Source organism: Eutrigla gurnardus (assembly GCF_963514095.1).
Source record: "Eutrigla gurnardus genome assembly, chromosome: 7".
In the NCBI taxonomy this organism is placed as follows: domain Eukaryota; kingdom Metazoa; phylum Chordata; class Actinopteri; order Perciformes; family Triglidae; genus Eutrigla; species Eutrigla gurnardus.
In genome coordinates this window covers 7,372,181-7,388,301 of record NC_139921.1, presented here as the reverse complement: position 1 = coordinate 7,388,301, position 16,121 = coordinate 7,372,181, and the positions used below count along the sequence as shown (strand labels likewise).

General features: G+C 45.6%; 1 protein-coding gene and 1 pseudogene across 5 annotated transcripts in view; both read left to right on the top strand.

The window, feature by feature from the left end:
• The window catches only part of LOC311016342 (uncharacterized protein), a 404,261-nt gene that overhangs the window by 30,329 nt on the left and 357,811 nt on the right, over window positions 1–16,121 (top strand). For all 4 annotated transcript variants that reach the window (XR_014597473.1, XM_084013971.1, XM_084013972.1 and 1 more), the window contains exons 3-7: window positions 542–658; window positions 1,965–2,031; window positions 2,188–2,407; window positions 3,304–5,104; window positions 8,539–8,712. Coding sequence is in view for 3 of the 4 variants with exons in the window: in XM_084013971.1 (XP_083870097.1) it covers window positions 542–658; window positions 1,965–2,031; window positions 2,188–2,407; window positions 3,304–5,104; window positions 8,539–8,712 (2,379 nt within the window). In the remaining variant the exon portion in view is untranslated. The remainder of the gene's footprint in view (window positions 1–541; window positions 659–1,964; window positions 2,032–2,187; window positions 2,408–3,303; window positions 5,105–8,538; window positions 8,713–16,121) is intronic.
• LOC311016349 (NLR family CARD domain-containing protein 3-like) overlaps window positions 1–16,121 on the top strand; it is a 63,463-nt pseudogene that overhangs the window by 25,390 nt on the left and 21,952 nt on the right. The gene's annotated exons all lie outside the window — the stretch shown is intronic.

The window sequence follows — 16,121 nt, the reverse complement described above, 5'->3', positions numbered from 1 at the left end:
TAAGTAAGACACTTTATGTCCACCAAACTCTTATTTTAGGTTTTAATGTAACTTATGATGCCCGAGGATGTGTCTATTATCAGGAGGTAATGGACTACGTGAAGGACAGAACTATCAGACGCCCAGTGGAGATTTTGCAACCAAAATGCAAAGTTGTTTCACGAGTCATAACTCCGTTTCCCCATCATTGTCACCCCATAAGGTTCTAATGCAACGGAAACATTGTCCACTGCTCCCGTTAATAGGAGGAACCTTAGATACGACTTGGAAACGGATATTTCTAGTCCACTCAGCTCATAGAACCCTTAGGCGCAGCTACGAACCACAAAGCTAACATGATGCTACCAAAACGCTGAGTGCAGCACTAAGACGTGTTCACAGGTCCACAACGTGGTCTAATGTGACCCAGATCCATTTATAGTATTGATTCTGACCCTAGCATCAACTCTTAGAGCAAGATTCATCAATATAAAGATAAACAGAGCAAACTGATTCATGAAGCTCAACTAGTTAGAATCTGAAATTGTATTTAATGTATCAGGATGCAGCAGCAGAGACCAGACTCCCCTGGACCTGGACCCAGCTGTGTGTCCATGAAGAGTGACCGGTCTTTGCCTCGCAGTATTACATTTAAAGCTGACCAAGCTGATGATGGAAGGTAAGAACTGAACCTGAACCCCCCTTAGAGGATGAATCGGGTCTAGACCAGCCAGAGAAAACTTAAGAGTCAGTGAGAAGCTAAATTGGCTAACGTTACAGCTACTGCAAGCTAAGCTATGCTAAGCTGGGTTTACATCGGAGCTGCTAGAAAACCTGGCATCAGACACCAAGGGGCTCTGACCAAACTGGGTGATGCATTTGGAGTGAGACCGCTTTGGTCCAAACAGGTAAAGAATTCCAGAGGAATCAGGAACAGGCAACAGAATTCAAGAAGCCCAGGAACAGGTACGAAGGGAGAAATGGATACATATGAGGTACTAGATCAGGCCAGGATTCAGGTTTTCATGGGAAGCAAAGGCATTGGCAACATTGGAACTTTGATCTTCTCTGACTTTAATCCCTCAAGAGGCCATTCAAGGCAAGCAAGCAGCAACCAGAGAGACATTCTACACCACCAGCTACACCATCTGGTCCAAGACCTGAATGAGTTTTACTGCAGGTTTGAGAAGCCAACATTCACACAACCAGTGTATCTGGTATTTAGTATTGTTGTTGGTGGATTCAGGTCCAGATTTTGACATTTAAGTGCAAAGTATTTAAATATAAAATATGCATATACAAATATGCACTCTAATGGTTGAAACTAGATGAAAACTCCAGTTCTGTAAAGTGAAGCCAAGGTTGAAGTGCCTTAAACTGCCATTCTCTCTGGTTGTATAGAAGTATATGAGAAAATGGTCCTACTTCTTTCTGCTGGCCATCAGGGGGCGACTCATCTCTGGTTGTATAGAAGTCTATGAGAAAATGGTCCTACTTCTCACTTGATGTATTATCTCAATAAACATTGTAAACATGAGTTTATGGTCTCAATCTCTAGTTTTAAGTCTTCTTCAATCCAGCATGATGTTCATTTAGTACATTATGTTCCATTTATAGTCCAACAGACCAGAAAGCAGGGGATGCTTTAGGGGGCGGGGCTACCTGCTGATTGACAGGTCGCTACTACACTACCAATGCAGTTATCTACTAAGATGACTTTAACACTTAGCTGTAAAGTTGACCTTGAATAATGAAGCTAACTTTGTTAGCAGCTTCACACCAGAATCCAAATGGATCCAGATCCAGTTAGGTTGCTGCTCTGGGTGCCGCTCTATCGCTTATATTCATCAGATCCACCCTTTGTGCAGAATCCGAGGCTTCAAAACCATAGTCCACAAACCAACAGGCGATGTCGCCATGACGACGTCCACTTCTGATCTCCAGTCTGTGGTTTAATGACTCTTTAAACTTGGTTTTCTCCACAGAGTTCAGCAGATCTCAGAGGTTCCGTTGACCCGGCTGCATCAAACACACCTGGACTCCATATTTATGGTGAGTACATGTACAAGCTCACCTTTCACTATTAACCACATCAACTACAGACTCAATGCTGAACAGGTTCTAGTGGTCTCCATGCTGCTCAGACCCACACATGAATCCCGTGTTGGGTTCTTTAGAGTTCATGTTCAGTTTATCCTTCTGTTCCAGCTGCTGGAGGAGAACATCGTCACTTTTGTGAAGAACGAGCTGAAGAAGATCCAGAAGGTCCTCAGTCCAGATTACCCAGAATGCTTGGAGAGTGAGGACGAGGAGTTGTTGGACGGTGAGGATGAAGAGCAGAGGAGGAGCAGAGAGGCGTTTCAGAAGATCACAGTGCACTTCCTGAGGAGAATGAAGCAGGAGGAGCTGGCTGACTGTCTGCAGATCAGTAAGAGGATTTTAACAGTTTTAACATGGTGGAAAGAAGAGAAGGATTCAACATGAAGAACTTCATATTTCTCCTAATAGGCTGCACACAACTTCCTTGTTTAGGTTCTCTTATTTTCCACAGACCCGATTACAGCTGACATCATCATATATATGCGTACCCATGTTTATGTTGTTTTGCTTCAACCATCCAGACGAGTTAGAAGCTTTAAACAGTGAATTTAAACTGTTAGCAGCATCTAAATGTCTGCTTGTTACTTGTTCGGTTGTCAGAATCGATATTTCAACAGACTCGAGTTCTACTGAGTTCAGACAGGATCACAACCGTTTGAGAGGAACAGGTGTTTCACTTCATCCAGTGACCGTGTTAACTGGTGACTTCCAGCTCGTATAACTAAATAGTTGGTAGATGAAAACAAAAATGTATTTAAAACAGGCTTCTACGAAGACACCTCCATGTTTTCAATGGTGGCGTCTCAGCGTGGAAGATTCGGTATACCAGGATATTTAGAAATCCCAATGGTACTATTTTCAACACCATTATCAATATTGTCTCTTTCTATGATGCTGTATTGTGATGTGTTGTAGTGACCAGCAGCAAATTGAGGTGATACAAGAGGCTCTTTATTTCTAGACTGACTCACTGAGCTTTGCAGCTGCATTTCAAAGGGTTATATCCTTCCAGTTCTGTTTGTCTTGTACTTTTACTTCTGTTGGCTTCATCAGCTGAACCTGATTGATTTTGTGTCCAATAGTCATGATTTAACCATGAAAGAAGCTCATGAAGTCACTACTACTGAGGACTATAGGAATACATGGCTCTAACACATGGCTTGTTTATAGACTGTAAAAGGGTCTGTAGGATCCACTAACTGGGTTCCTTTGTTGTTTATCCAGGAACCACTGGTGCAGTGAACCAACATAAACTCAAGTCTAACCTCAAGAAGAAGTTTCAGTGTTTGTTTGAGGGCATAACTAAAGCAGGAAATCCAACCCTCCTGAATCAGGTCTACACGGAGCTCCACGTCACAGAGGGAGGGACTGCAGAGGTCAATGACCAACATGAGGTCAGACAGATTGAAACGGCATCCAGGAAACCAGACAGACCAGAAACAACCATCAGACAAGAAGACATCTTTAAAGGCTCACCTGGAAGGGATGAACCAATCAGAACAGTGATGACAAAGGGAGTGGCTGGCATCGGGAAAACAGTGTTAACACAGAAGTTCACTCTGGACTGGGCTGAAGACAAAGCCAACCAGGACATACAGTTCACGTTTCCATTCACTTTCAGAGAGCTGAACCTGCTGAAAGAGAAGAAGTTCAGCTTGGTGGAACTCCTTCATCACTTCTTCCGTGAAACCAAAGAAGCAGGAATCTGCAGGTTTGAAGAGTTCCAGGTTGCGTTCATCTTTGACGGTCTGGACGAGTGTCGACTTCCTCTGGACTTCCAAAACAACGAGATCCTGACTGATGTTACAGAGTCCACCTCGGTGGATGTGCTGCTGACAAACCTCATCAGGGGGAAACTGCTTCCCTCTGCTCGTCTCTGGATAACCACAAGACCTGCAGCAGCCAATCAGATCCCTCCTGGGTGTGTTGACATGGTGACAGAGGTCAGAGGGTTCACTGACCCACAGAAGGAGGACTACTTCAGGAAGAGGTTCAGAGAGGAGCAGGCTAACAGGATCATCGCCCACATCAAGACCTCACGGAGCCTCCACATCATGTGCCACATCCCGGTCTTCTGCTGGATCACTGCTACAGTTCTGGAGGACATGTTGAAGACCAGGGAGGGAGGGGAGCTGCCCACGACCCTGACCGACATGTACATCCACTTCCTGGTGGTTCAGTCCAAACTGAAGAACGTCAAGTATGATGGAGGAGCTGAGACAGATCCACACTGGAGTCCACAGAGCAGGAAGATGATTAAGTCTCTAGGAAAACTGGCTTTTGAGCAGCTGCAGAAAGGAAACCTGATCTTCTATGAATCAGACCTGAAAGAGTGTGGCATCGATATCAAAGCAGCCTCAGTGTACTCAGGAGTGTTCATACAGGTCTTCAGAGAGGAGAGAGGACTGTACCAGGACCAGGTGTTCTGCTTCGTCCATCTGAGTGTTCAGGAGTTTCTGGCTGCTCTTCATGTCCATCTGACCTTCGTCAACTCTGGTGTCAATCTGATGGCAGAAGAACAAACAACCTCCTCGTGGTCTAAAGTCTCCAGACACAAACCTAAACTAACACATCTGCACCAGAGAGCTGTGGACAAGGCCTTACAGATTACAAACGGACACCTGGACCTGTTCCTCCGTTTCCTTCTGGGTCTGTCACTACAGACCAATCAGAAACACCTACGAGGTCTGCTGACACAGACAGGAAGTAGCTTACGGACCAATCAGGAAACAGTCCAGTACATCAAGGAGAAGGTTGATGAAGATCTGTCTCCAGAGAGAAGCATCAATCTGTTCCACTGTCTGAATGAACTGAATGATCGTTCTCTGGTGGAGGAGATCCAACAGTATCTGACTTCAGGATATCTCTCCTCCCGTGAACTGTCTCCTGGTCAGTGGTCAGCTCTGGTCTTCATCTTACTGTCATCAGAAAAACATCTGGACGTGTTTGACCTGAAGAAATACTCTGCTTCAGAGGAGGCTCTTCTGAGGCTGCTGCCGGTGGTCCAAGCCTCCAGCAAAGCTCTGTAAATATAGTTCTTCATTCAGAAAACAACGAATCATCTTGGAATTAAAAGGTTCTATCTGCATTCTGAACAATTTGGTTGGTTTTCCCAACTGCAAAAGTTAGTCCTTTTCATACATAAGATTCAAATATTTTCTTATTTTTGGGAATGGGTTTAATGCAAACAGGACCTTCTAACCCCAATGCTGCTCACACAAGAAACAAAGTTTATTTGTCACACAGCATAATTGCATACAAAGTCAATCAAAGACGTGAATAGAAGCCATTTTGCAATGGGCAGCTCAAATGACACAAATAACACAACACATACAAGACAAATTCACGGAAGTCCCACGAACCAAGAACTTGTGTGACGCTTTGTGTGTCAGTGTTGAGATTCTCATTCTGTCGGCTATAATCTCAGACAGGACGGCGTTTGGTTTCCCGGCTTCATATGCTAATGCTAGCCAGATAATGCTAGCTTCCTATATATTCCTAATGTTGCCATACTAATCATAGGTAGGGTTGCCAACTTTGTCACTATGAAATAAGGGACAAAACGTGGCCTGCAGTAGGAATGCGAGTATGGTTTTGTGTGAATATACAGAGTATTGTTTTAAGGCATTTGTTATAATAATAGCAGTTTTGCAGAGGAATAAAATAGCAGACACTCAGAACGTACACCGTCTGTGTACACAAACAGTGGTGGGGAATAAATGCTTCACATTCTTATTCACTCAAACTATACACAAGTTGAAAAGCAAAACATTTAAACAAAAATAAAGGAACAGTGGGCTTACCTCTGCTCACCAACTCTACTTTTTCCATGGATATTTTTGGCTGCTCTTGACGGATTCAAGAAGTCTTTTGTCCTTTTGTGCAGCCAGAGAAAAGTCCTTACATGACAAGTCACAGTTCACAGATATTTGAAGTTCATTTTGATCAGCTCTGTGCTGCATCTGTTTCTTGAGTCTGACCATTTAATGGTCATCAGAGAGAAAATCCTCTCTACAAAGGCATTTGAGCCTGGCACGCTGAGGACAAATGAGACAATCCTGAACATGTTGATCAGGTTGGCTTTCCCTAGGTTTTGGAAAACTGCAACCCACTTCTCACTGGTAGATTTTGTGGTATCCTGTGTGGCTTTCTTTATTTCCTCCCTGCTAGCACAAAACTCTTCATAGAGTTGGTCCATACTCACTGTCTCTGTCATTTTGAGGGCAACCACCACCTGCTCCAGGTCAGTGAAGGAGAGCTCCTCCTGTAGGCCGATCGGTTTCAGTTTCATCATCACATTTTCTGATGAGAAATCAAACCATTTGTCAATGTATGCAATGACAGAGTCATAGAACTTCAGAAAGTCCTTCTGCTGCTGTGATCTCTGTGCTGGCAGTTGTTTGTCCATCAGCTGCTTGGTCTGGTATCCAAAAAAGCTGTCTTCTTTCTGCTGAAGCATCTTCGCTTTGAATTTTCCCACCTCCCCGTACACTTCTGTGATGCAGAGCTTTGTTTCCTCCAGCTTTTTAACGAGTGTGTCAAAAACACACCCCACGTTGTGGAAAAAGCACAGATAAATCTCAGTAGCTGCAGTTTTTTCTTCATCCTCAAAAATCCTCCTCAGAAACACAGGACAGGTCTCCCCAAGGTACCTGAAGTATGAGGTGAGAGCTGGCCAGCTCTGCAGGAGACGATCAACAGCTGGATGGAGAGACAGCCATCGCGTGCAAACATGACGCAGAATTTCACGCCACTCAATGTCAACAAAAACAAAAAATGCATGCAGTTCCTCTCTTCTGGAAGCAGATACTGAGAAGTGGCTGTAGATCTTTAAAACCAGTGACTCAATATCCACTGACAGCTGATCATAGGCGTGCTTGCAGGTGTTATGAGCTATGTGAGCCGGGCAGTTAGCTTTCAAAATGCAACTGTTGTCACTGTTCAATAACTGGTAAACGGAGTGGTGTTTTCCGAAGTTTACATTGGCATTATCTGCCGCACAGGCCGTGATGTGTTTTATATCCAGTTCATACTTTTTCAGGCAGTTCATCAGAGCTTGATGAATACCATTTGCCGTTTCATCACTATCTTCATAAAAGTCAAGTAGCTTGCACCGCACTCCATCAGACACAGAAAAATATCTCACGCACACTGGAAACATTTTTCTATTTCCCTTGTTTGAGGCATCGGAGGCAACCGAGTAAAACACAGGCTCACCTTCAGTCGGGGATAGATCATTCAGGATATCCTGTACAGTCTTTGGTCCTAATACATTCATTGTGATCATCTCAGCTTTCGTTCTTCCGAGGTGCATCTTCTTCACAACATTTGAGTCATGAAACAATGCTCCGTTTAGCTTAACGAGGCAGTCGGCGCTGTTGTAGCTAAGTCCATGTTTGACAGTGTGATAGACGTACGAGGCTTCACTTGCTGCTATTTTGTCCGTTTCCACAGTAGCCGCCCCGAAGAATGCACCGATATTGCTTGCACCTTTAGCGAGTGTGGCCTTCTTGTGCATTTCTGTGGAAGCATGTTGGGACAAGTCATTCTCACCTCCATGGCCAACTGAAAATTCCCGGCGACATAAAGTACAGAAGGCTTTCGTTGAGTCCCCGCTGACGGGCTTAACCCACGTCTTTGTAACTTCCCATAGTTTGTTGTAGCTGCACAGTCTTTTCTTTTTTGCAGGTTTATCCATTGTAGTTCAATCCGTATTCACAGTCGACTCAGCAACGTCACACTGTGATTTTCTCTTGTTTTTTTTTGAGGAATTGGCGCATTTACTGAACGTATACTGATACGGGAGGTGGGGCTGTGATTGGATGATGACAGGTGTCGTTGATGATCCTCAAGTGTCGTGATCAGCGCTGCTGCAGTTGTATCAGTCAGTGGTCAGATCGGCGTAGCAGTCAATAAGCGGGACAAAAGAGGTCACGTACGGGACAAATAAATTAGGCCCAATATATGGGACGTCCCGGCTAATACGGGACAGTTGGCAATCCTAATCATAGGGAGCCAGTGTTAGCTGGCTAGCATGGTAGCTAACAATGAAAGTAAACTTATTAGCAAGACTGGACTAGTCTGGTGTTTGTCCTGCTGTCTTTCACAAGGCTTGATCTTGAGGTTTCTTCTAAGCGTCGCGTTGACGTGACATTTCCTCTGCTCCTTGTTGCTGCTGCCACTGAGCAACCACAGCAACATGACAAAGAAGCAGAACCCCATTGGTCTTCCTGTGTGCATTTGACCTGCTGATTGGCTCACAAGTAGAACCTTAGAGAACCAACGTGGTTTTACTTTGGAAATAGAACCTTTTAGTTTCCTAAATAAAACACCTCACATAATGTTACTAAGTTGTCTTAGAATAAGAATATGTGAATAACTTAATTATGACAAAAATGAACCTGAGGTGATGAACAGTTGTTTGTAATTGTTTCATCACTAATTTCTGATTCCCCTCAGACTCAGTGGCTGTAACCTCTCAGAGAGAAGCTGTGAAGGTCTGTCCTCAGTTCTCAGCTCCCAGTCCTCCAGTCTGAGAGAACTGGACCTGAGTCACAACGACCTGCAGGATTTAGGAGTGAAGCTGCTGTCTGCTGGCCTGGAGAGTCCACACTGTCGACTGGAAACTCTCAGGTCAGATTCAACGACTTTGAGAAGTTTACCTATGAAGCTTTCAATGATGTGTTTACATGCACCAAATATTCAGTTATTTATATTCACGTATTCCTAAAAAGACACGTTTGCTACTAATCTGTTAACATGGCTGATGAAATACTGTTTCTGCTGCTAACAACTTGCCAGCAAAAGAACAAAATAAAACAAAACTTGTCAAAACCAAACCTCTTACTTATCTTTTCCCCGCCGTTCGATGTTTTTATAGTTTTATAAATCCAGCTGGCGTTTATAAATGCTGTTGCAAACGTCAGTCTACGTTTGTGAACGTCACTCCATGAACATGTGAGCCTGAACTACAACACCAGACTGTCTCTGCTGTCAAGGTGGAGCCAGTTTGAACCACTTTCTATTGTTGTGAAAAAAACAGTAAGCTTGAATATACGAGGAGAGTCTATGGGTTATATCAATAACAGCGCTTTATTAGCACAAATATCAGGAAAACATATTCCGGCAGTTATACGTGCACGGACCTAGTAGTCAACTCAACATAGGGTTGAATTCACTCAAAAGGCGCTTACAACAGAATGCGCAGCTTATTTCATGAGACTCCGCATGAGTCTGATTGGCTCATTCTATAGATGCAGGCGGAGCGTAATTTTAGCATGCCGCGGCCTGGTTGGAGCGCTGGGTATCTCCACCCACACTGGCTCATACGATCCATCCCTCTGGGTGCTGTCATCTATGTATGTGTGTGTATGTTGTCGAGATGCACATATATCATATACTCCTCCCCTGTGCGGCTTCCGCTAAGGAATGTATCCTTGGTATGTTGTTTGACCCCTGCCCTTGCTGCTCTCTCGCCTGTGCCTGTGTGTGTGTATGTGTGTGTAGTAATTTAAAACATGTGTGATTAGCTCATGTATTTACATTTTTCTCCACACTATACAGTTGAGTTTATTGAGTTTTATATGAAATGAACTAATATTCTTGTCACGGTGGCTGAAGCAGCAGGGAGGACCCACATGCAGACTCAAAGCTATGCAGATGCAATGAAGACATATTATCATGAAAACACCTACTAGTGGCCAGCAGAGAGAATGCAGCTTTAAGGACCTTCAGGCTTGACTTCACTTTTCTGAACCAGAGGTTGATGCCTGATTGGAATATCAACTCTGACAACTGAACATGAACCAACCAGACATTTTGATGCTGCTGACAGTTTTAATTCAAAGTTTAAAGCTTCTAACTCATCTGCACGGCGGAGACAAAACGCCATTTTAACACCAACATGTGCACACACATTTATGATGATGTTATGAAAAAAACAGTAAGCTTGAATATACGAGGAGAGTCTATGGGTTATATCAATAACAACGCTTTATTAGCACAAATATCAGGAAAACATATTCCGGCAGTTATACGTGCACGGACCTAATAGTCAACTCAACATAGGGTTGAATTCACTCAAAAGGCGCTTACAACAGAATGCGCAGCTTATTTCATTGAGACTCCGCATGAGTCTGATTGGCTCATTCTATAGATGCAGGCGGAGCGTAATTTTAGCATGCCGCGGCCTGGTTGGAGCGCTGGGTATCTCCACCCACACTGGCTCATACGATCCATCCCTCTGGGTGCTGTCATCTATGTATGTGTGTGTATGTTGTCGAGATGCACATATATCATATACTCCTCCCCTGTGCGGCTTCCGCTAAGGAATGTATCCTTGGTATGTTGTTTGACCCCTGCCCTTGCTGCTCTCTCGCCTGTGCCTGTGTGTGTGTATGTGTGTGTAGTAATTTAAAACATGTGTGATTAGCTCATGTATTTACATTTTTCTCCACAAATCCCCCTTTTCACACCAACTAGGTGTGAACATTTTGTTTAAAGGTACTCTTTTCCTTCCTCGTCTTCCATGTCCAGGCTCCCATCCTCAAGTTCCTCATTAGCTAGTAGGGGCATCATATATTTTGGTGGGTCTTTTTCTTTAGTCAGTGCAGTTTGCACTAACCTGGAAACCATGGTTCTCAGACATGGAATGCAGCAGCACCCACAGGTGACTAGTATGGCCAGGAAGATGGCTATTGAGGCTGCTAAAGATATTATTACCGCTTTCCATTTTCCAAACACTACTTCCATCCATTTGGTGAACGGGTCATCGACCCCTGATGCTTCGTGCATTTCTTTAGAGAGTGCTCTTAGGTTTTCTAATGCTCGAGTGACTGAGCCATCTGGGGCCGTGTTATTGGGGATTATGGTACAGCAAAGTTTTCCGAACATGGCACAGACACCCCCTTTTTCAGCTAGGAGCATGTCTAGCGCCATTCTATTTTGCATAGTGATGATCGATGTGGGTGCGAGCTGCTCCGCCAGCCCCTCTACTGCATCCCTAGTGGCATTAGCGAGGCGCAAAAGATTATAGTGGATATAGTTAATGCGGTCTACGTTTTTATTGGGGAGTATCCAGAGAAAGATCGATTCGAACCCTGCCCCTACTTGATTGGCCAATTTATACTCGTCTGGCACGCCTCGAGGGATACCTATAGCGTCCACGTATGTGGTCCCTCCAAATGGGTCTTGCAAGCTTGTGTCCCTTTTAGCAAGTATATGTCTTCTTCTTCGCTGGACGAGGGCGTTAGGTCCTGAGGGGTTTTTTATCACTCGACTGCCTATTAACGTAAGGGGCATCCCTAGTCTGACCATGGCGCAGGTGCCTATGGTGGTGTCGGCCTCTACTCGAGAATAGAGACGCAACCCTCCACAATAGTAAAACAGTCCCGCTCGGGCCCATGGTCCTATCACATCCCCAGATGTTGTCCTATTACACCAATCTGAGGGTATGTTTCCCACATTAACTTTTGGTTTGCTGCTGGTGAAGTTGAAACACTGATACCTGGGATCTTTTCCTTTTATGGCGGTAAAATAGCCGGCCCTAGTTTTATTATCAATGGGTGGGAAGACTGATGCCAGGGATTGGCATCCTGAGGGTGTGGCTTTTCTGGTTAAGTTCATCATACATTCATAACCTACTTTGTCTTTGTCTGGATATAAGGGGGCAGGTTCGACGAACATGGCAGGACGCGCAGCCGCGCATGCTACACATCCCGTCATGTTCTGGCGCTTAGCATTATCCGTAATCCACCTCAACCAAATGTTACTTTCTCCGAAGCCTGTAGCCATCTTTACGACGTCTAAAGGAGTTAATTCTGTGTAATCCTGGGTCATCACTATCGGACTGGTAGTGGGCGGCTTTAGGGCAGTGGAATTAGCTGTGGTCGTATTCGTTGCACTACCTTTACTAGTGGGGGCGTATTTGGGCGGGTATATGTTTACTTGTATTCCTCGTATCTGGTCTTTTCCGGTGACGTCTACTCCTAATGCGATCCATATGCGATTTTTCCCGTGTAGCTTGCCTTAATGTTATTGATAGAGAGAGTGAGCGGATTGCCGGTTGGACTGAAATCTCTTTGGAACGAAATGTGGTCCCAAAACTCGCTGTGTGGGAATCGGGTAAAACCGGACCAAGTCCCAGTGAACTTTGTTACTAGATACCACTCGGGACAAAATGGCTGTGAATGCACCGAGAGCCCAAACCCATGTTGGAAAGCATTCCCAGTGGCCTCGCAGCTCTCCACTATTCGTGGACTATGACAAAGATAGACATCGTAGCCCCGCCAACTTGCTTGGGATTCCCCGCAGTCTATCACGGAGCACAGGTCGAATGTGAACATTGTGGTATCCCCGGCAGTATAATTTAAAACTATTTTAGCACCGCACGCGACTTCGGGGATCTGGAAAGTTTTCGTTTGTTCCCTTTTGGGACGGGTTAGGTAAATGTTGGTGGAATTGTCTCGCTCTTTGTTTATTAGTTCGAGTCCTAGTAGAAGGAGTATTACCGCCACCCCGGTTACACCCATGATCACGGTGCACATCGTTTTCCCCCTTGGGAGATAGTCTGCATATCTCCACCTCCGTCTTTCCTCCGGTGCAACAGACGGATCTCCGGAGAGTCTCCTAAAACTCCTCGGAGTCGTCATTTTGGGCCAAATCTGTTCTCACTTCCTGGAGTGAGCGAGTAGGTGGTGATGCTGGGGCACAATGTGTCAGGTGGTGCCAGGGAGCTCCTGCTTTTCCCTTGACCTGGACCGAGTGTGAAGTAACCTCCTTCACTTCGTACGGACCAGTCCACCTGGGGTCTGTCCACTTTCTTTTGTGAACCTTGACCCTGACCCAGTCTCCTACTTTGACTATCGTCCCCTGCTCTTCGGGATCCTTCTCCTGTGCCTTCTGCACCTGTATTGAGAGAGCTGAGACAAGAGATATTAGTTCTCTCATGTAGTCGGATTTCTCTATCTGACACACATCTAAAGGAGGTATATGTCCTCCATCACGTGGCGGGCCAGGCATTGGCCTTCCCGTCAACAACTCATGGGGCGACAGGTGCGTGCCTCCCCCTTTTGAGGTTCTCATGGCCATGAGAGCCAAAGGGAGGGCCTCCAACCATGTCATCTTACTGCCCGCACATACCTTGGCTATTTTAGCCTTCAACGTTTGATTCGCGCGTTCCACCAGTCCCTGGGACTGTGGATGGTAGACCGAACCAAAACTGTGTGCAATCCCCAGGAATGCCTCCACTTCACTCAGCATCTGATTGTTAAAATGTGTCCCGTTGTCTGATCTGATACGTTTTGGTACCCCGTATCTGGGTATTAGCTCTGTTTGCAACCACTTTATTACTGTCTTCCCGTCTTCTCTATTTGTGGGGATTGCTTCTACCCATCTTCAAAATCTGTCTACCATTACCAACATGTACCTCTTTCCCTGTACTACGTTCTCCTGTCCCATATCTGTATAATCTATACTAATATCTTGGAATGGTGCGAGAGGTACGGGGTAGGATCCCATGGGCGTTTTGAATGGTTTTCTTGGGTTGTGGTTTCCACAGACGACGCATTCTTCGCAGTATAGTTTTGCCATGCTGTCTAGGTGTGGGTGCCACCAGAGTGCTGAAATGTTCAACAGTGTTTGTCTTTGTCCCTCATGGGTTGGTCCATGGGCTTCTTTTAGTAGGGTCGCTACTAGTTTTGCTGGTGCCACTATCCTTCCATCATGTGATCTCCAGAGACCTTCTTTCTTTGTGGCCCCCTTTTGTGTCCATGTCGACCATTCGTACGGGCCTGCTTGTTCTTGTATCTTTTTTAGGTCCTCTTCGGTGAGTTTAGGTTGGGGGGGCGTCAGCCTGAGTACCATTTGCTTTGGCTGATATCCTCCTGCCTTTTTGGCCGCCTGATCTGCAGCCTCGTTTCCTTGATTGATCCTGGTGCCTGTTTTCTCATGACCTTTGCACTTCATTATGGATACTCCTCTTGGTAGGGTGATTGCTTCCACCAGCTCTTGTATTTCTCTTTGGTGTTTGATTGGGGCGTTGCTGGATGTTACGAATCCCCTCCGTTGCCACATGGGTGCATCTACTTGTGCCGCCCCATGTGCGTAAGCAGAATCTGTAAAGATGTTCACCGTCTTTCCTTTGGCCAGTTTCAAGGCTTCGTTGAGCGCCTTGACTTCTGCCATTTGCGCTGAAGCGGGTTGTGGTATTACTTCTGCTTTGAGCGTCTCATGTCTTCCATTGGGGTGTTGCTGAACCACTGCATATGATGCCTGGTTCAGTCCGTTTTCTCCTCGATAGCAGCATCCGTCAGTGTAGAGCCAGAGTTCTGCTTTGGGATCTATGTCATTTTTCAGGTCTTGTCTGAGCTTACTTTCCTTGACCGCAAGTTCTTCACATGAATGTGGGGTTCCTTTCCCAAAGTTTCCAGCCATGTTCCTTTCGGCTGCGACAAAGGTTATATGTGGCCTGGTGCATTCTCTTTGAATCTTGGTTTTTCTGGCCATGCTGAAAGTAAACTCCTTACTTGCCAAAAACGCTGCAACTCCATGTTGAGTGTGGACCTGTAATGGGTGACACATCACTACATGTGCTGTTTTTTGGAGAGCTTTTGCTACTGCTGCAACATATCTGGCGCACATTGACTGTCCGGTTTCCACTGCGTCAAGTTTTGAAGAGTAGTATATCAACACATTCCTCTCTCCCCCTTTTTTCTGATACAAAACAGCATTTAAAAATGCATTTTGTTCAGAAACATCCAAATGGAACACTTCTGTGTAGTCCGGTGAGGTGAGTGCAGCAGCTTGGGAGAGTACTTGTTTCATGTCAGTGAATGCTTGTTCAGCTTCAGAAGTCCAGGGTAGTCGTTCTGTGAGGTTTCGAGCCCCTACCTCGTTGATCATTGTCCGCAAAGGTTGTGTCCGATTGGAGTAATCAGGTATGTGGGATCGGCTGTAGCCCGTTAGTCCCAGAAATGACAGCATGTCTGCCACCGTGGTGGGCTTTGGATGGTGTAGGATTGATTCCCTGTGGGCCGTAGATACTCCCAATCCTGATGCCGAGATTTGTCGGCCTAGGAATAGGTTCTTCTTCTCTGCATAGCTGCACTTTTTCTCTCTTGACTTTGTAGCCCTTTTTGTGCAGAACTGAGAACAGTAGGGCAGTGGCCTCCAGGCAGAGGGTAGATGTTTCTGCTGCCAAGAGAAGATCATCTACATATTGGATGAGCACAACCCCTGGTGGCCATTGGAGTTCTAGTAGGTGTGCTTTTAGTACCTGATTAAAGAGACCTGGCGAGTCCCTGAACCCCTGTGGCAACCGATTGTAGGTGTACTGTTTGCCCCCAAACGTGAAAGCAAACATGGCTTGTGATGTTTGTGCCAGTGGAACACTGAAGAAAGCGTTTGCCAAATCTATGACAGTGAAGTATCGAAATGCTGGGCTTAAACTCGTGAGTGCTACGTGTGGGTCTGGTACTGGATGAACATCTGGAGTCGTTACATCATTTATAGGGCGGAAGTCTTGTACCATTCTCCAGCCCTTTCCCCCTGCTTTCTGTACCGGTAATATGGGAGTATTCCATGGGGAGTGGCACTCGTATATTACCCCGACGTCCAGAAGGCCCTGTATCGTGGGGGAAATTCCCTTCATTTGATCTTGGGTTAGAGGATACTGCCGTCGATAAATAGGAGATGCATCTGGGTCTTTCAGGGTGACAATTACTGGTTGTGTTTCCAGGGCTCCTACGTCATGGGGGGTTATAGTCCAAAATCGTGAGTTCACCGCATTCAAAACCGCTCCGGCTCCTGGGTGGTCCGTACATGGGAGTCCATGTTGTCTTGGCAGTGGTATGTGTTCTGGGAGGGAGACATCCGTGGTATGGGGGCCCGTGAAGCACCACATATCTTCCTCTGGTGGGGCTTGGGCTCCTTGGCGGGGTTTTTGGACTTGGAGCGGCCATGTTGCTTAGATCAGTGAATTGAGATATGTCTACCCCTCCTGTGGGGAGGCCAAAGTGGTCCTCGTTATCTCTCATGAAGTCCCG